At 47.1% G+C, this 18,946-nt stretch overlaps 1 protein-coding gene and 1 long non-coding RNA gene across 7 annotated transcripts in view; one reads left to right on the top strand and one right to left on the bottom strand.

Annotated features, from left to right (window-relative positions):
- TCP10L (t-complex 10 like) overlaps positions 1 to 18,946 on the top strand; it is a 40,439-nt gene that overhangs the window by 12,236 nt on the left and 9,257 nt on the right. For 4 of the 6 annotated variants that reach the window (XR_011535663.1, XR_011535664.1, XM_070603320.1 and 1 more), the window contains 8 exons: positions 2,732 to 2,950; positions 5,496 to 5,618; positions 6,813 to 6,971; positions 7,504 to 7,684; positions 9,283 to 9,383; positions 10,546 to 10,650; positions 12,641 to 12,808; positions 16,202 to 16,286. Coding sequence is in view for 4 of the 6 variants with exons in the window: in XM_070603320.1 (XP_070459421.1) it covers positions 2,732 to 2,950; positions 5,496 to 5,618; positions 6,813 to 6,971; positions 7,504 to 7,684; positions 9,283 to 9,383; positions 10,546 to 10,650; positions 12,641 to 12,808; positions 16,202 to 16,286 (1,141 nt within the window). In the remaining 2 variants the exon portion in view is untranslated. The remainder of the gene's footprint in view (positions 1 to 2,731; positions 2,951 to 5,495; positions 5,619 to 6,812; positions 6,972 to 7,503; positions 7,685 to 9,282; positions 9,384 to 10,545; positions 10,651 to 12,640; positions 12,809 to 16,201; positions 16,287 to 18,946) is intronic. The other 2 variants (XM_070603321.1, XM_008514818.2) reach the window with 1 other exon arrangement.
- On the bottom strand, positions 9,624 to 11,888 carry LOC139080841 (uncharacterized). Its single transcript, XR_011535667.1, has 2 exons — positions 11,475 to 11,888; positions 9,624 to 11,167 (listed from the first exon to the last, which is right to left on the bottom strand). It is a non-coding gene; the product is annotated as an uncharacterized lncRNA (long non-coding RNA).

Here is an 18,946-nt window from a genome sequence, read left to right as displayed (position 1 = left end):
ATGATAACTATTTCCTGAGTGCCAGGCTCTGTCATAAGCGAGTTCCATGCTCTATCGTCTTGGAGACTCACAACCAACCTGTGACAAGTATCAGGATCACACGTCACCGAGGAAGAGATGGGGCGCCTCACACCTGGCTTAAGGGCCCGGAGCCAGCACAGGGGGGACACAGCCCCAAACCTACGTGCAGAGCCCCCACCTCAGGGTCGACCTCAGAGTCTGGGAGGGGAGACAGGCAAGTGGACAAGTCGATGGAAACCCAGCAGAACCCTGGCCTGGCCCTCAGCAAAGCGGAGGTGGCACTCCCTCCGGGACCTTTAGAACACCATGTTTCGAGGGCACAGAAGATACAGTTATCTATTTGGGTGGAAATGCTGTGGCTTAGAGGGTTGGGTGATATTTCCAACTTCTCTTCAAAGAGGGTCCAGGTTCCAGCATTGTGGGGACCAGGCTAAAGCTTTTCCACTCTACCACTCCATGACTCCCAGGAAAGGGCAGGTGGTGGGGGACATTGTGACAACAGTGACAGAATCTCCTCACAACCAGAGTCGGAAAAGGGGTCCTAGTGAATCGTGCTGACAGTTAAGCAATTAACCCCTTCCATCAAATGACTCAGTGCTGGGCCAGGAGGGAGGCACAAGGTACGCTGATCCACCCCAAGCCTGGTGCTCAGACTGTCCCCCAACTCTGGTGGACGTCTGGCACCTCCTGGGGCTTCTGAACCTGAGATTTCTCCTCTCTCTGTTCTCTTGATCTTTGGCTACATTCTTGTTTTCTGCCATCCTTTCCCCAATGTTAGCTTCTGTCTTCCCAAGTTTGCTAAAACGGGGAGAATTCAAACAGTTGACAGTCCTCGTGGAGGGTCTGCGGTGTGCCAGACACTGTGTGGGGTTCTCGAGACACATCAGCGGACAGCACGTCAGTCCCCGATCCTGAGGACTTGCCCTGTAGTTACTGAAGGAAGGCGGAAAGAAAGCGCCCAAAGGACATAATAAACGAGTGACTGACCGACAGCAATGGAAGGTGAAAGATGTTTTGAAAAAAAAAATTGAGAAGAAACACCAGCCCCGGATCTGAACTTTCTGAGTGCAAAGTTAGGGTCCCCAGCTTACGGACCCTGCCACCTCGCATTGGTGACCCGCCCCCGGGAGCCTCAGCTTGGCGATTTCTCAGCTGGAGATCATAGTGGCGCTCATGCAAAGGCTTGTTTCAGAATTACACGCGCTGACATTTGAAAAGCAGGTGCCCAGCGTTTAGGCAAATGCTAAGCAAATACTCAGTAAATGGTATTTTTGTAACGAAAGGGGGTGATCTGGATGTCGTTGTGAATTTTCACGCTGTTCCTGCATCCTACCCGGGGAAAATCAGAATGAAACTCTAGTCCCCAAAGCGAGGCTGCCCCATCTCTTCATCGGCAATGTGGGGTCATGACACCGCTCCCAGGCAGGCTGTGCGGATCCGAGACAATGGGCCATGGAACTCGAGAACCGCTGTTTCCAGGTCCAGCTTCTGGTCACCAGGATGGGTGGGAGAGTGGCCAGCACACCGGGAGTCCCACACACACGACCCAGTCGTGGAGCTTAATTCCCACCTGGCTTCTAAGTGGAGACACTCATCTCGTCCCTCCCTGGGATCTCTGCTTCTCCCTCTCGCCTTTACTGGAAACATGTCGGGTGCAGATTCCACGCAGGGGAACATGACCAGGGGTTCGACCAACAGAGATCCTTCCAAGATCCCCTGTTCCCCCCCAGCCTCGCCCTCTGCCCCAAAGCCCCACAGCACCAGTCTTCACAAAGCTAGTCATTTTAGGATAATTCCCGTGGGGGAAGAAGAATAGTAATTCAATTTAAAATTAAGATGCGATTGTTTTTCTGCTGTTTCTAGAATAAACCAAGAGAATAATGTAATCACTAATTTCTTCCCAAATTGTATTTTCTCTTTTAATAGTTCATTTGCAATGTGATGCTAATGACTTTTCAGAGATAATCTCTATAAAAGGAAAATACTCTCCTCAAGTTCTAGAGTTTCATATCTTATTTTCTTTATTCTAGAGTTCTCTACCAAATTGTTTCTAATGTAGACAGGTTAAAATCTCCTTTCTGAAATGACTTTGAACGTTTCCTTTATTATGCCCGATGGCTCGTATTTCTTTTATTTTGAAGTCTGTTTTGTATATTAGCATGAAAAGCTGTGTGACATTATGAGGGACATCACTGCATGAAGTAGGTACAAAAATAACAACTAACACTTCCTCAGCGTTTTCCACTCTCTGTCCTGGGAGTTCTATATTCAGCACAGGTTTCAATTCTCAAAATAAAAATCTGAGGTCATTTTGTGTCACCAGTTTGGACAAGAGGCAACTGAGGCCCAGAGAGGTTAGGTGGCTTACCTGAGGTCACACAGCAAGGAAGTGGTGAAGCCAGGATTACAGTTTAGGTCTGAATCATTTCAAAACTCATGCTCTTAACTCCTGTCTATACTGACCCCTAAGGATAAGAGGAAGAAGAAAAACATGAAAGAAGTCTCAGCCTCTTTTTGCCACAGTGATATTTTAACAAAGAACAATGATTCGCTAACCCTCTTTATCCAGTTATGTCATGTGGCATCCTTCATAATGGACACTACTCAACAAAAACGGATGTGGGTCTTATAGTTGCATTTAGCTCATCAGATGTCCGGGCACCAGCCGTGACGTGTGAGGGGCTGTCTGGTGTGCTCTTTCTCACCGCAGCGACTGCAGCAGCAGATCTCCGAGCTCCGGGAGGTGGTCAGGAGGCAGGAGGCTTGGTGGGCTGTGGCTCACCGCCGACTCCAGAACCAGATAGATGCTCTGCTGACACAGAACCTGGAGCTGCTGCGGGATGGACCGAGAGCCTCAGAGCTGCAGCGACTGGAGGCCAAAAAGACTCACACAGCCTCCCACCCCCCAAGAAGGAAATCCGACATGCTGGTACCAAAAGGCTCCTTTTGTTTTACTTAGAAGTAGCATCATTAACAAAGGTGTACGCTTCATCACTGGGGCGTTGTGGTGTCTCTCCCCATCCAGGAGGTGAAAGGGCTTTCTTTAAATCAGTTCCATTTCTCACAAATAATGGGTGATCAGTCAAAGGTGTCGGGGAGGAAGACATTTCCTCTACCCTCTCTTGGTTCATCTGGCTGGAGAATGAATTAAATTCACATGAGACAGAATAGCAGGAGAAAATTAAACAAAGCTTTATCTAAAATCTGAGGACCATGGTCTGGGGCTTTTCTTCCTGAAGGAAGAAAGGGCACCGAAGAAGTGGGGTGCACAGAGTGGTTATATACCCCCAAACAGGATGTTTCACATAGGATTGAAATGTCCCTTTTACAATAGTGGCGAGACTGCTCTGTCGACACAGTGGTTGATGGAAACAGCAGGTAGGTCTGCTGTCTCAGTGAACACAGCAGGGTGGCAGGTCTGTTGTCTCGAGCTGGGTGGTCACAGGTGAGCTGGGTGGTCAAAGGTGAGCGCAGCAATCAGTTCCTAGCATAAGGAAAGATGCTTATCCCTAAGGAAATGCCAATGAGGGGGGGGAAGTTGCACCTTTATCTTAAGGCCATTTGTTCTTGCCATAGTAAATGTTTAAAGCAGATATACAATGCATGCTCAATGGCCACAGTCAGGCCCTTTTGGAAAAAAGCAAAGTCAGGCCAAACCAGACTTATACCAAATGGCCGCCTCATGTACTCCAATATATCCTATTGCTTGCCATTTCCACCTGTCAATGTATATATGGGAGAGGCCAGGCAAGCTGAGCAACTCACCAAAATGGCTGAAACCACCACATTAAATACCATATCCAGCTAAAGACAAAGGAGGATGTTGGGGGTGGAGGGGGAGTCAGTTACAGGAGGTTACCAGACAAGCACAGTAAACGAATGCAGATTTAAGTCCTTGCCTTCCCCAGTGATTAAGAGTTTCTAGAGACAAGGTCCTCTCCCCTTCTTCCTGGTACAGAGAGGGAGACATCTTTACAGGTGGAGGTTTCCTTTACAATGTGAATGTCTCTTACAAAGGCTAAGTAAATTCTACTTTTCAGTTGCTTTCCTGTCTGCAAAGTAACCAGCCTCAAATAATCATCACGCCAAAGAGACATATCTTGGGGTGGCCAATTCCAGGCCCCCACAAAGGCATCAGGGCTCCCACTGTCGCTCCAGCACGTGATAACAGCAGCGGCAAACACTGACCAGGGTTTACACGGACTGGGCCTGTGCTCGGGACCCCTGTTTACTCCCGACCATGACCCCGGGAGATAGATTCTATTACTAACTCCTGTCAAGGTCGTGTGGCCAGTGAACTGCAGGGCCTGGATCTGGACCCAGAACCTGCTCACAGGACCTCAGCTGCTCTGTTCATGCAGTGTGACAGCTTTATAGAAATGGAATGCAGACCACCCTGCTTCATCTCAAAGGAAGAGTCAGCATTCTTAGACGGACGTAGTCAGTCCCTTTAAACACGGGCCCGCTTTTACCTAACATCTGTCTTCATGTCTGGGTCGTGGGACTAAGGGAATGTGCAGAAGAGGTTGTGACTGTGGCCAGAGCTTGATCGCTTTGTCTGTGTTATGTCTGTGTTCTGTTTCCTGCATACGTGTCTAAGCAACTGGAATCATTAAAGTTGTGTGCACAGATGTCGACAAGAAACCCTGTAAACACACTCAAAATCTGAGTGGGGGTATTTTCTAGCGGGCTAAGGAAAGCCCTAACATTTCTTATCCGCACTTGTTGTGCGAACTTTTATGTCTACAGTTCAAAGAGTTAGGGCATTTCTGACATGGCACAGTGACTGACACACACACACATACACACACCCCCCCTCTCATTTTGAGCTCGTGCGCTTGGTGAATTTCCAAACCTTGCAGACTCTGTGCACAGTGCTGGTCACAGAGTCGTAGGGCTATTCACAAGGACAGCATCTGCTCTCAGAAAGACACCTCGACTTGAAGAAAACAGGGCGGATATGTGAATTCCACATAGATACAAACAGTATAGGTATGTGTGCGTGGAAAAGAACTGAAAACACCACATTCCACCCCAAGGGCCTGCTGTTTCCAGAGTTTGCTTTTGAGCTGGGAACCTTGAGATTTTGCATTTAAATCTTTGAGGAAATGTGAGGGACAGCCCTAGAAACAGGGTCAGTTGTCTTTCTTCTTCAATACTTTCTCTGTTGGAGACACGTAATCCACAGAAGTAAATTGGGATGTTGTTTGTTTTGTTTCCTTTGGGAATCTGGGCTGTCTTGAAACAGCGGACGACAGTGAGAGACACAAGGCACACAGTGGCCCCGTGCTCATGGTGTGTTGTGTTCTGTGAGAATCTGCAACACACTGAGGGGCAGAAACTAGCCCACGCCCCTCATCACTTCCCTATCTTCTCCCTAGGGCATTGCAATTCTTGTCGAATGCATTAAAATTTGAATTTATCCTACAGTTGCTATTCCTCCTGAAATTCATTTGTGATAAATTGCCTTTCAGGTATCAGAATCTAATTTTGGAAAAACTCCACCTCCGACCGCTGATGAGGAAATAGCACCCAAACACGCGGGCCGCCAAAGTCACAGTGCTACTTTCGTAGGACAAAGGCCGTCGTCTCAAAACGTAACTCCCTCCCGGGTGACCCTCAGTGTTTATAACCTGTGAAAGGAAGCAGAGGTCTGGTACCCAGACCCGTGTATCCCGCCTCCCTGCAGGAGCAGCTCTTGTAACGGCCGGTTTCCCATCCCCGTCTCCTTGAGCGCTCACAGCAGCGAGCCTAGCGGGGGGCTGACCACAGACGGGAGGGCTGGCCGCTTTACTTCTCTTAATGCAGCCTGAGGCCGGGGTTTTAAGTAGCCACGTGTTTTAATGTTGTTTGGCTCACGCATCGCACATCTTTAAAGCCATGTATTTCCCGGGTCACCGCTGTGGCTCGCACCTGCTGCTTCAGCACAGGCTCTCTCCATGCGGAGCGTATGCTGTTCATTTCAGGACCTCGGTGCAGGATGCTGTTTGATCTCTATTGCATTTTCCTGGTGAAACTTCCCTCCTCTTTAGAATATTTTGCCACCCAGCGTATTTGTTACCATCCCAGATTTGGGTCATCCTCACACTTGGGAGCCTGTCTGTGTCCCCATCCAGCAGTGGATAATGGGGTTGACCTGTGCTGAGAAGACCCCCAAACTCCTGAAGATCATCGAATGTCCTGGCATTGTTTCCCAATGCAACTGTTCAGCGGGAAATATTTTATTCCTTGTGGGAGGGTCTGGAATTGCCTCATCCAGGCATTTATTAAAAGTGGGAGAAGTATCTTTTTTGGAACGTTTGAGTAGAGACCATCTGAGTCCCAGGATGAGCTGCGCAGACTGTCTGCTGTCTGGTTTCCTCTGAGATGCAGGCTTCCCGTATGTTCCCGTATTGCACTGAATTAATTAGACACAGGAAGTATAATTGCTTAATAAAGGTATGTATGAGTGAACGAATAATTGGCTTATCCATACCTCAAAACAGTCAACTTTTGAATAATGCAAAGGGTAGAAGAAAATTCCTGCTATACATTTTTAAATTCGATTTTGAGCAATTTATTCTGTTGTGATGGCAAACCTTTTCTACAGGGTCAATCACAACTTCCCTGAATTCCACAAAAACATGGGCTGCAAAATGGAAAATGAGATATAACAAGAGTTCTACTTTGCGGGACATAGAAATGGGGTTATAATGGTCTAGCTTCTGTGACAACCAGCACCATGTATTTATCGATATTTTTGGATAATGTGATTGTTATTAACGCAAAAGTACCCCCATGTTTATTTTCAGCCAATAAGTATAAAGATAGAAAGAATTGACTCAGGGAAAAGAATGTCATGTGGAGACGGAGATAAAACTCTTTCCAGAAGTCTTCAAGTCAGAAGTGCAATGCCCACTGGGAGGGACATTCCTTCTGAAGACGAGCCCACTGTGTTTGAGGATGAAAAGGTAACATTGGAGAATGTATTTTTAAAATTTAGATTTAGATAAAAATTCCACATAGTTCTAACAAGAATACTCTATTATTCAAAATAGGTTAAATTTATTTAGAATAATTCAATTTCCCTAGATTAAAAAAAATTGAATTTCTTGGGCCAGCCTGATGGCATAGTGGTTAAGTTCACAAGCCACACTTCAGCGGCCCAGGGTTCACCAGTTCAGATCCCGGGCGTGGACCTACACACCACTCATCAAGCCATGTTGTGGCAGGTGTCCCACATACAAAATAGAGGAAGATGGACACAGATGTTAGCTCAGGGCCAATCTTCCTCACCAAAAAAAAAAAAAAAAAAGGATTTCTTCAGATTTGTCTTTAATGCTAAAAATATAAACTAACTGAATCAACCATTACTTGCTCTGCTATGCTCTCTGTATTTCTGCATTTAAAAAAATGGCCTATCTCATAGAGCTGTGGTTATGGTCAAGTCCCCGGATGTTATGTTATTAAAACATGTTTACAGTTGAAAATGACTTTCTGCAGCTCCCAGTTTTTGATCTTGAGGCCCTCCAGCTGAAGGGACAGTGTCAGGTTTGCGACTGTCATTGCCCCCAGGCTGCACACCCATCTTCCCAAAGTCTGCAAAAATCGAACGGCAGGAAGTCCCCAGTGCCAGCTGCGAATGTCGTGCTCAAGGAGGACGAGCCAGCCGCAGACGGAAATGGTGAGATCATCATGAGCGTTTTTGCTTCCTATTTTGCCTCCTGCTTTAAGATGTGGGCTTGTGTGACATGGAAGTGTTTGCTCAAAATCTTCCCACAGCAAGTGCCCACAGGTCACAGAGCATCCTCATTTCTGACTCCTTTTCCGAGGCCCTTGAGGCGTCCTCTCCTGTCGGTCTTGCCAACGCTCCCAGCCTCCTCCCAGCGCACAGCCAAAGCTGGTTCTGGGGGGCTGGCCTTGGCCTCGGCCTCTCCCTTTTCTCTGCGTGGGCCCTCGGGCAGTCTCGTGCCTCCCTGGGCCTTCCCTGCCACCTTGATACAGCACTCCTGATCTGGCCTCTGTCCCCCTTTTCCTGAGTTCCAGGGCTGTCAGCACCACCGTGCAGAGCCTTCTGCATCAGGGGCCTCACCAGCGGGAGTGCAGTTGGGTGAGTCAGGAGGGGCCCCCTTCCTCAGGTTGCCATCAGAAAATTAGCACCCTCTGTGACACCTGCTGGAGGCTGTCAGCATAGGCACCGCCTGTGATGTGGGCGGTGCCCCTCAGGTGTGGGGCCTGCAGACTCGAGGCCAAAACGTGAACTCTCAGCTTCCTCAGACCTGAACTGCTTACAGGCCTGCATCCCCGAATGCGGGACCTCTTATCAGTTGCCATCCTGCATCCGTCAGTCCCCTGGGCCTGAGACGTACGGACTGTTTCAGACCCCTTCCTCCCCTCCCCCCCCAGGTTGGCTAGACGCTGCTCCATCGATTTGACTCTCGACTCTCCCCGTTCTCAACCCTCCAGCTTGGCCGGGCACCGTGCTGTCTTCTCTGAGTCCGCCTAACGGTCTTCCTCCACTCCATTTTCACCTCCACTGGGGCCAGCTTCACAAACACGAGGCTGATGTATTGCCCCACGGCTCCAACCGGCCCGCAGCTCCTCACCCTAGGGAACTTGACATTCCTCTGCATGGCATGTCACTCTCTTCACCTGCAGCCCGTACCTGCCTGCCACCCTGCTACCCTGTGGACCCTCCACCCGCTCAGGCCTCCTAACAACCTCAGTTTACCCATTGCACCCTTCGCGCTTTCTGCTACTTACATGCACAATGGAACACCTCCTCCTGCCTCGGCTCAAACCTCCAAGAATTGTCTCAATGGATAATCAATACCTTCTTGGTGACGCTTTCCCTGACTCCCCTGTGAGCCAGTGGCTTTCCTCCACCAGGCTCCTGGTCCAACAACCCAATATCACGTGGACCACATTTTTCCCTTCTTGTCTCCATCTCCCCACTGGACCATACGCAGCTTAAAGGCAGGGACAAGACCTTTTCAACTTCCTCTCCTGAAGCATCTTATTACTTGAAGAAGAGTGACATCCAGTAGATATTTATTGAGTATATTCATTAAATAGTTCATGTTTCTTACATGATCAAATGTCACGTGTTCTTGACTGACCCTACGTTCGTATAACTGACCCTCTATTTATGTAGTAATCTCATGAAAAAGAAGAGAATATGTTCACAGTGGGTTTCATCAGACTTAGAAATTGCATTGGGATAAGGGTATTTTCCAGTGTGTGTGCACTGTCCTTTTAAACTCGCCTTCTCTGCTTTCGTAGACACGAGCACATCGCCCTCCCAGAGTCCTGTGGGCAGCTCTCCCGCCCAGGTGCAGACTGATGAGTTCCCCGGGTCCTCCCCGAACGTGGCCGAGCCCCAGGTGAGTGGGCACCTGGCCCCCCAGCAGTAAGGGATCGTTCCCCCTCCCGTCTTCCTGGGGAGGACAGAAAAGCAAGACGATTCCTAATGCTGCCTTCCTTCCTGAGGGAGTTCAGCCTTTTCAATAAGTACAAACGTTTTTTTTTTTTCTAGTTTTAAGTTGATTGCCTTCAGCACATGGTCAAAAACAAGATCGATATTTCTACATCCTTGAGTTCCCCAAATCAAGGTGTTATATTACTTTTTTTTTTTTTTTTTTAAAGATTTTATTTTTTCCTTTTTCTCCCCAAAGCCCCCCGGTACATAGTTGTGTATTCTTCGTTGTGGGTTCTTCTAGTTGTGGCATGTGGGACGCTGCCTCAGCGTGGTCTGATGAGCAGTGCCATGTCCGCGCCCAGGATTCGAACTAACGAAACACTGGGCCGCCTGCAGCGGAGCGCGCGAACTTAACCACTCGGCCACGGGGCCAGCCCCGGTGTTATATTACTTTTAATTATAGTTTTTAACCTAAATTAATATAATCAAAGACAAATGTAACAAAAATATTTCTAAGCCCCGGTTAGCGGTCCACTTATTACGTGTTATATATAATAACAAATGTCAACAAAAACGAAATAATTTTCTCCTCGGGAGGAAATTTGGGCTGTAAACTTATTTAGGATGTGAAAGCAGACAACTGGTGAGAAAATAAGGAAGAGCGGGTCCCCCCTCCCTTCCCGTGTCATGTGAAGGGCCCATATCCTATTTTGCCCTTTCTGACATCATGAAGGGAGTGAGAAGTGGCAACATTTTTCTCTGGGTTTTATTTCATTCTGAATTGGGCTGTTCTGGTTACCAAACGCACTCGTCTCATCTCAGTGCCTCAGAAAGCAACTCCACATGCTCTTGCGAGTGGCTTCTTGATTAGGACGTTATTTCATTAGTGGAAATAATTGTTGTCACCATGATCATCCTGGCCCAGATTGAACTACAGGCAAGTTGGGGATGTACATCTTCTTAAAAACATAAAATGCGGTCCAGAGTCCTGGCACCAACTCCCCAGAGCACAGCCTTGCTTTCTACTCAGTGAGATGCTGCAAGATGTTGGGGACGTGCCTTCTCCCGCCTCATCACCGCAGTTCTCAGGGAGACCTCGCGAGACAATGATTCTTCTCTTTCTGCAGAATCTTCCTGTAGAAGCGGTATCTTCCCCAAATGCATTACAACACGTGGACACTAAGATAAAAAAGGAGGAAAAAGCAGAAGAAATACAACCCCCAGACGGCCAGGTAGGCTGCTGTAGATGGTCCTGTCTCGCTAAGCTACATTCCTGTGTGCGTTGTACTTCTGCTCCACCCGGACCGTCCCAGGGGCTCTGACCCAGAGGCCAGGCAAGCATCTATGGGAGAGGACACTTCTAGCATTGCTGGCTGTCAGTTTGTTTCTAGCAAATAAAGCAGCAAACTTTCTAAGAGCAAAAAAAAAAAAAATTTTTAACATAATTTGCCTCTTACTGCCTCAATCTCTCTCAGTCTCCACATTTAACTCTCGAGGAGAGCTTCAGTTCCTGAAGGATGCGTCCACGGGGGCGGTTGCCATCTCAGGAATGGGGGGAGAAGGGGCAAGCTTCACTTGCAGCAGCTGATGCTGTGTGAGCTCTCAGGAGAATGCAGCGTTGTGTCACGCTTGGAACAGGGATGGTCCAGCTCCTCATTCAACTCAACAGCTCATTCGTTGTGAGCCTGTGTCATTAGCCTTCGGAAGCCAGGAGTCTTCCTTGTTCTTGCTTTGTTGACTTAACTCTGCCTGAAATAGAGGTGGATTAAAGTTCTTATAAGCAGATAAAATGGTTGCTATCTAGATTTTTCAGGGGAAAAAAACTTCCATAAAATTTAACTACTTTATCCTACCGTCTCAACAGGTAGATCCAAGAGAATTAAGTGATATTCCTTGAATAAGTACATGGATGAGTCAATCACTCATTTCAGGACTCCTCAAAGGCTGGGGGCACAAGATAGGTGACTCACTCTTCTGTCTCCTGAGCATAATCCACCTGTCTGCCCCTATATTCACGCCCCGCCCCCCCCCCCCCGGCTCCATTTTCCTCCATTACCTCATCATCTCCTCTTAGCTCTCCTCTTGTGCCTGTCTCTTGCAAGCCTGGCACTGGGTATGCTGAAATTCTTCGTGTACTTATTTGCTTGTTCTTGTCTTCTTTTTATCACGTATGTGCAAAAATTTTACCTGATTTTAAAAATTTTCTTATGTGGAGCATTTAAAACATTATCTGTGCTTTTTCATATCTGAGAAGTAATTGGTCCTTTCAGCCTCGTTGGAGTTTTTATTGTTGGTTAAGAAATTAATCTCTAAGATCGGACTGAACACAACCTTGCTTCATTTATCCAGTTGGTTTGGGACCAGAGCGAACAAGTGGTCTTGGTTCAAACCTCAAACCAGATGGCTGCTGCGCTGGCCCCCAGGTGGTGTACATCATCGTGTACTGTTGGATGAGTTGCCCAAGAGATTTGCAGAAGCCAGGCGTTAGCTTTCAGTTCCCTGTATGTTTTCTCAGTTGAATTAACTCCTTTATTCCTGAGCTGTGGTTAAGAGTAACAAGGTCACGTAATCAATGACAACATAGTTTACCACTTGGAATTTTCACAGGCTCAAATATTAACTCGCGAAATCTTGATATTACTACTGTCAGTTTTTTCCCTTCTGTTCATCTTTGCACGAATAATATTTTCAATCTGAAGACAAAGATATTCTTCTCTAAGTTCCTGGTTCAGCATTATGCATATGAAGTAAAATAAGATTTGCCGATTGTTAATTGAAATCGATAGATCTTCGGGACAAAGGAGAATGTGGATCAAAGGGATGGGATGGAAAGACAATGTACAAGGATAACGCTTACACAGTAATTACTGCAATTTATATGGCCCAGGATTTCCAAATTCACCAAATTTAATGACCAGGAATTATCTAGACTGACAACTAATAATTTGATAATCTAGGTAAATTTGCATAACACGACTTTAAGAAAGCCAGACATTTGTACGGCAAATCATACCATTCATTATTCATATCCAGATTCAGAGATGGGGATTTGGAGCTAATCAATTTAGTGAGTTGTTTTTTGTGGAAATACAACAATTGGCATCGAAGATGCCATGCAGGCAATGGGCACAAAATGATTTTGAATGGCAGGAAAAATAATGAAACCACAATAATCGTGCTTTAAGCAATCTTCCATTTGGGAACTTTTGTGTTTTCACGAAGGTGGAGCAGGCGCTCAGTGACAGCTGTAAAGTCATCAACTTCTCGAAAGGCACAGAGAAGGACACGAGTGTTGACAAGAAGACCACCAACACCAGTGCTGAGAAGAAGACCACGGTCCTGCGGTTTCTTAACGGGGACGTGAAGAAGATCCTTCCAGATCAGAGAGTGGTGTGTACAATCTACATAGTTGTCTTTTTTTTTTTTAAATCAAAATCCACCCAATTATTCAGAAAATTTTTGCACATCTGCACCGTTGCTCTTCCGGGGGCTCAAGGATGAGGGATGGGGAACTGGGCAGAAGACGGACTTTTCATTACTTGGGCTATTGTAGGACAGGTGCTCTTGGGCAAGGGAGAGTCTTGGTTGACTGGAACCTCAGGTCTCCACGTTGAACCGAAACTCGCCACCGGCACCGGTCCTTGTTGTGAATCTCGCTCAATCATCTTGTGATAGGTAAGCTGCCCTGACCTCACTCAAAAGATGATTATGAAAATTAAATGACACAGTATGCTAATGATGCCCCTGCCTCAGTTTCTCCAGGAACACAATAGCAAACACTTAGTGAATGTGCGTTTATTGAAGAATTAGATTTACTATTGCTGTAAAGTTAGGCAGGGTCATGAACTCGTACCTGGTACAGGCTGGAGGTCAGATCAAAGCGATGGTTTTCCGTTTCCTCAGTCCAGCAGCTTCTACCCAGTCCCATGGGAGGAGGGGCCAGTCTCCCTGTAGCCCCCCGCTGGGTGCTGGGTGCAGCAGGAATCACGGGTCTAGGAGCCACAGGAATCTGGGGCTGAACCGCTCTCAGTGACCGTGTATAGAATGTGAGCAAGTTAATCTCATCACGCCTCTGTTCTTGCATCTGAAAAATCAGGAAATTCCTGTTTCATAGGTGAGTGGTTCTTAACTGGGGGCGATTTTGAGCCCCAGGAACCTTTGCAATGTCGGAGACGCTTGGTTGTCACAGCTGCGGGTGATGGGAGTTGCTATTGCATCTGGTGGATGGTGGCCTATGATGGTCCCCCATGACACAGAACTATCCGACCCAGATTGTCGATTGTGCCAAGATTGGGAAAACCCATTATGGGTTATTAGAAGGTCTAAATTCAGACCCACAAGTATGGCTTGGTGCATGTTAAGACCTCACTAACTGATAGTTGGTAACTCATAGTTCTAACTAGTATTGGTGGATGATAGCCATGTGGAGGTGAGCTGTAGATCATCGTAGGTAGAGGCCTGCTTGATGTCGGGGAGCTGTGATGCGCGTGTGACCCCAACAGGACATCCAGCATGTCTGTGTGATGTTAGGGTACTAGATATGGGGAAAATAGATTCAGCAGAATTTGGGGGTTTTACAGACAAGGTCTCCAGAGAGGCAATAATTCAAGGTTTAACTCCATTCTAACTTAAGAAAACTGGGTAATTTATAAAGAATCATTATAAATAAGGCCTGGAGATCAGGGTAGGTTTGTAGTAGATTGACAACATTCTTTTAGTATTGAAACGTTACCAAATTGTACTCTATGCATTTCTTTAAAAAAATCTTTCAGAATAATCAACTTTAGTGCTTTTCCCGAAGCTTTGAGAAACATTCAGAAGCACAGGGCCCTGGGAATTCTGAATGACTGTGGAGCTCATGTTTTTTCTGTTTTATTGGTTTTAATTAGAGGGATCTGCTCATCGCTCTGTTATTTTACCCCCAGCTAAAGCCTTCTGGCCATTCCCAAGGGCGGATGTTAGCGTGCTGCAGTCGTGTCACCCGCCATGCCTTCTTTCATTGGTCTGAGCTAACCCGCACATCCCCTTTTTTGCAAGGCAATGCAAACAAAGAGAGTCTGGAAGACCCCATTGGAATGGTGGATTTTTACTATGTCTCAAGCCCGTGAATAATATGTGAATGCTGATCTTGTAACTTACCTCAACTCTTTGTAAATTTTTTTTTTTTTGGTGAGGAAGGTTGGCCCTGAGCTAACATCTGTTGCCGATCTTCCTCTTTTTTAAATTTTCTTTTTCTCCCCCAAACTCCAGTATATAGTTGTGTATTTTCAGTTGTGGGTCCTTCTAGTTGTGGCACGTGGGACGCCGCCCCAGCATGGCCTGATGAGGGGTGTGTAGGTTCTCATGTGGGATCCAAACCAGTGAACCCCGGGCCACCCAAGCGAGCCGCAAACTTAACTGCTCGGCCGGGGGGCCAGTCCCATACTCTTTGTAAACTTTGAACCCTGAGTTTCCCTCATTTGGGGGAAGCAAATAGCTGTTTCTTAGCCAGACTCAGGAGAGTGTAGAGATGCAAAGACTGGGACAAATCCAAGAATTGATGGAGATGACGATGAAGATGAGATGCCAGGGAGAACAGGACCCCAGTGCCGTCCTTGGAAGGAAATGCTCCCCTCTTGATCTTTCGCGTGGTCACAGTGAAGAGTCGTTGGAGGCAAAGTGCCCCTTCCCAGGGCACCTACTGAGCGGGCACTGCTTTTCTCCATTGTAATCTCTTTGGTCTGGAGGGAAAACCGGGCCTTGAAAGGAGCCCTGGGCAGAACATGATCCGTGCTGAAATGATGGAGATATCAGCATTCTCTGCTTCCATCTCCCTTTCGAACCAATTATCCTTGCAAGAAGAAGAACGCCTTTGAGACATTGGAACAGCTCAGTCCTTTAAATCTCAGTAACGATTTTTTCCAGTAATTCAACTTTATTTAATACATTCTCTCCGTGTGTTCTCTCAGCCTCTTTTCCTGATGGGCAGAGGTTGCCACTGTAGATGACCCTGTGAAGGGGCCGTGCCAGGATCCCTAAGCTGGGAGTGGAGCGAAACTTCTTCCTTCTAAGTTCTCTACTCTGAAATCAAACGTATAAGTTATGCAGATTTTTGTTTCCATCTCCTTATTTTTTTTTTACTTTCCCCTCCCTCCTTTATGGTTCAGGCCAGCTCAGGCCTGATCTTGTTTTTTTTTTTCCAAAAGGACCTGATGTGGCCGCTGAGCACGGCTTGTATATCTGCTTTAAGCATTTGCTGTGTCCCAAAGACAAGAACAAATGGTCTTAAGATAAAGATGCAACTTCCCCGACATTGACATTTCCTTAAGGATGAGCATCTCTCCCTACATTAGGAACTGATTGCTGTGCCCACCCTGTGACCACCCAGCTGGAGACAGTAGACCTGCCACCCAGCTGTGTGAACAGCTGTGCTGTGCCGGCTAGGCAATCTCGTGACTGTTGTAAAAGGGACATTCCTATCATACGCAATGTATGCTCTTTGATCCAAGACAGTATGTAACCACTCCACGCACCCCACTTCTTTGCCGCCCTTCCTTCCTTAGGGAAGGAAGGCCCCGAGCTAAGCGAGTCCTCAGATCTGGTTCAGAATAAACTCACCCAAATTTTCATTGATAGATTGGTTATGGATTATTTTGATCGACCCTCCTCTTCCAAAGTCCCCACTCCCTTCTCATGGACAGATCAGGCCCCTCCCCTGTGCAGGGAGTACTTTCCTGGGTTAAATCTGGGTTCAAAACAGTAGCGCAAACTGCATCGCAACACAACTGTTCCTGGTGCTTACAGATATATCATCATGCGAGTGCTCAGACGACGCACACGATCTATCCCAATGGTTTGGAAGTGGTGCAGTTTCCTAACGGGCTGACAGGTAAGTGCCGTCACCATAAACCTCAGCGGTTGAGTGCCTACTATGTGTGCGTGATATGCAGGGCGCTCTAGGCGGAAACCGTAGGTTTACCAGACCCAGGCGCCTTTTAGGCAAGTTCTCCGTGGCGGCCACTGTCCAGATAATTTGGGGCTTACGTTACTTAATGAAAACCCAGGTATGCATTTCTTCCTGATTTTTATCAAATAACTATGAGTCTGCTGCTTTAGTGTGCGTCCATAAATGCTCCCAGGTCCCCCAAATCCGAAGCAATGCCATCAGCCCTCAGGCAGCTGGTTGTGCTTTGGCTTTTCCACACGGGCATGGTTGAACAGCACGAGCAAAATTCCAGATGAACGGCATGCCATTAGCTTTACTGTTTCATTCTGTCACAGGCTGTCAAATTCTTTTCTCAGCTGCTACTGGGGCGCTGGAATGCAATGCTCTGGTTAAACCCTGAGGGTTTCGACTTTCTGAATTTGCTATATCCTATAATGGTTTAACTTTCTCTCTCATTGCATTGAATCCCTATTTTTGTTTTTCACATTAATGATTTGAATACCCTGTGAGAACGCAGCTCTCTGCATGGAGCAAACTGATGGACAGCTGTCCCGTTTACAAGATGCTCGGTTTCAGGACCACTGTCATCACCAACGTCACCGTCATCGTCCACTAGAACTTTGAACGTGAATTTCACCTCTGGAGTACATTTTTAAGAAATTGTTATTTCTTTCTAATAATTCTTCCTAATAATTCGTTATTAGAAGTAGGTTGCATTCCCAACGTTTTCCCTGTCCCCTGTATTTATCACCGCTGCTTTTGTGAAATAGGAGGCATTTCTGTCTTCTTGAGTTGCTGCCCTCCCTGTTGAAACTTACAAAGCCCTAATTCTGGGCTGAGTTTTGCAGATTTCCAAAAGATTGTGTCCTCAGGGTGGCTTCCTGCGGCCAGCATGGGGCCGAGCGTCTCCCAGAACTGCCGTACGCAGGAGTGCCCAATGGTGGTCACCTTCTCGCTGAGCTGGCCTTTCTTGGCCGTGGGCAGCTCCCAAATGGCTCCAACAAAGGCTGGAATTTAGACCAGAAAATCTGCCCTTTTCACAGACATCTCCCTGAGACACAGATGCTGGATGCACACTGACATTGTGCAGCCACATGCTTCGTTCCTGCTGTTGAAAACCCGCCCTCTCTTCTGTGGGTGCGACCAGCACGAAGGATGCTCGCTACGCAGAAGGCCTTAAATTGCTTATTAATATGTTGTGATCAGTCAATGGAGTTTTTTAGGTGAACTCTCCGGCAGTTATAATGTCCCTACAAGTCTTACTTATAAACTAATCTGAAAGTGAGTTCTAGGAAATGGATATTTTGGTCTGAATTTCATTCCTTGCTTTCCTTTTCCTATTTTAAGCAGTCTAACCATAATCGCAAAACAAAATAAAAAGACTTAATGCTGGAGTTTACACCTGAGTTGATGCTGTGTTCACCGCAGTGACGTTGACAGGGTTTAGGGTTAATCCAGTGGGGACACAGTTGAGTAGGGGATGAGGTCAGAGAAACGCTGACCCGGAGACTGCCGTCAGCCACGTTCAACTCCTCGCTGGGTGACCCCAGGCAGGTTGACCTCCTTGTTTGAGTCTCATCATCCAAAGCACGTGAGTCAGAGAACCAAGCCATGGACCACTGTTAGGGGACCCAGGGGGGTAGGCGACGAATTCTCAGATGGCTCAAGCCATCCAGTGAGCCAGGAGTGGTGTTGCCAGGGACAAGCCTCGTTAGAGAGGCTGCTTCAAGGGCAGCTGTGTGTCTGGGGAGCTCCTCCATCCCCCAAATGTTGGGTGGGGCGCCCCGACTCTTGAAACTAGGATACCGTTTCCCCAAACTATTCTTAGAACACTTGCCAACAGCAACAGCAGCAGCAAGAGTTGCCTGGCCCAGCAGATAGATTTGGAAAGTGCTGGATTATGTGAAGCTAAACCATCTTTCTTTCTGCATTTCACCCCGTCTTGAACATTCTTTTGTGATTGAGGCTCCTTGGGAAGGGAAGAGAAGAAATAGTGTTCATTGTTTCATAAACGTAGGTCACCACAGTATGCTCTTTTCGTGGACTATGCATTAATATGCTCCTTAGCCCATCTTTTGGGAAAATACATAGGATCTCAATAACTAGGAGGTTTGGTTGTTGATTTTTAGCCTGAGTCTTTAAAAACTCAACAAAGGGGTTACGTGGACATCAACTAAATCTACACCATGTGATGCGACTTACATATGCGTCTCACTACACACGTATGAGAACCAGCTATAGAATGTGTCTGATATTATCTTCTAGGTTCTATCGTGAGGTGTGGGTGGCAACGGTCCATGCTAGTTGTGGTTAAGAGCCGAAGCTCTTCTGATCACTCTTGCTGTCCTTGTCCAAGTTAGTCCTGAGCCACTTCCAGGGCGGGCGGGGGTCGGGGGTGGGGGGCCCATGCTGTTCCTGTCCTACGCCCTGCTCCACCCAGAGCCCCCTTCCTTGCTTCAAAGCCTTTAGTCCAAGTGGGACCTCTTTTTCCAGCCTCTGCAGTGGCAGCGGGTTTGCATTGTAAATACAAGTTTTTCTTAATTATGGTGCCAAGCAGATCTGCCAACTCCAATACTCTGTGCAAAAACTCCCTGCGGCTAATT

The sequence above is a fragment of the Equus przewalskii genome, chromosome 32 (genome assembly GCF_037783145.1).
Source record: "Equus przewalskii isolate Varuska chromosome 32, EquPr2, whole genome shotgun sequence".
Taxonomy (NCBI): domain Eukaryota; kingdom Metazoa; phylum Chordata; class Mammalia; order Perissodactyla; family Equidae; genus Equus; species Equus przewalskii.
This window is presented reverse-complemented; position numbering and strand designations above follow the sequence as displayed.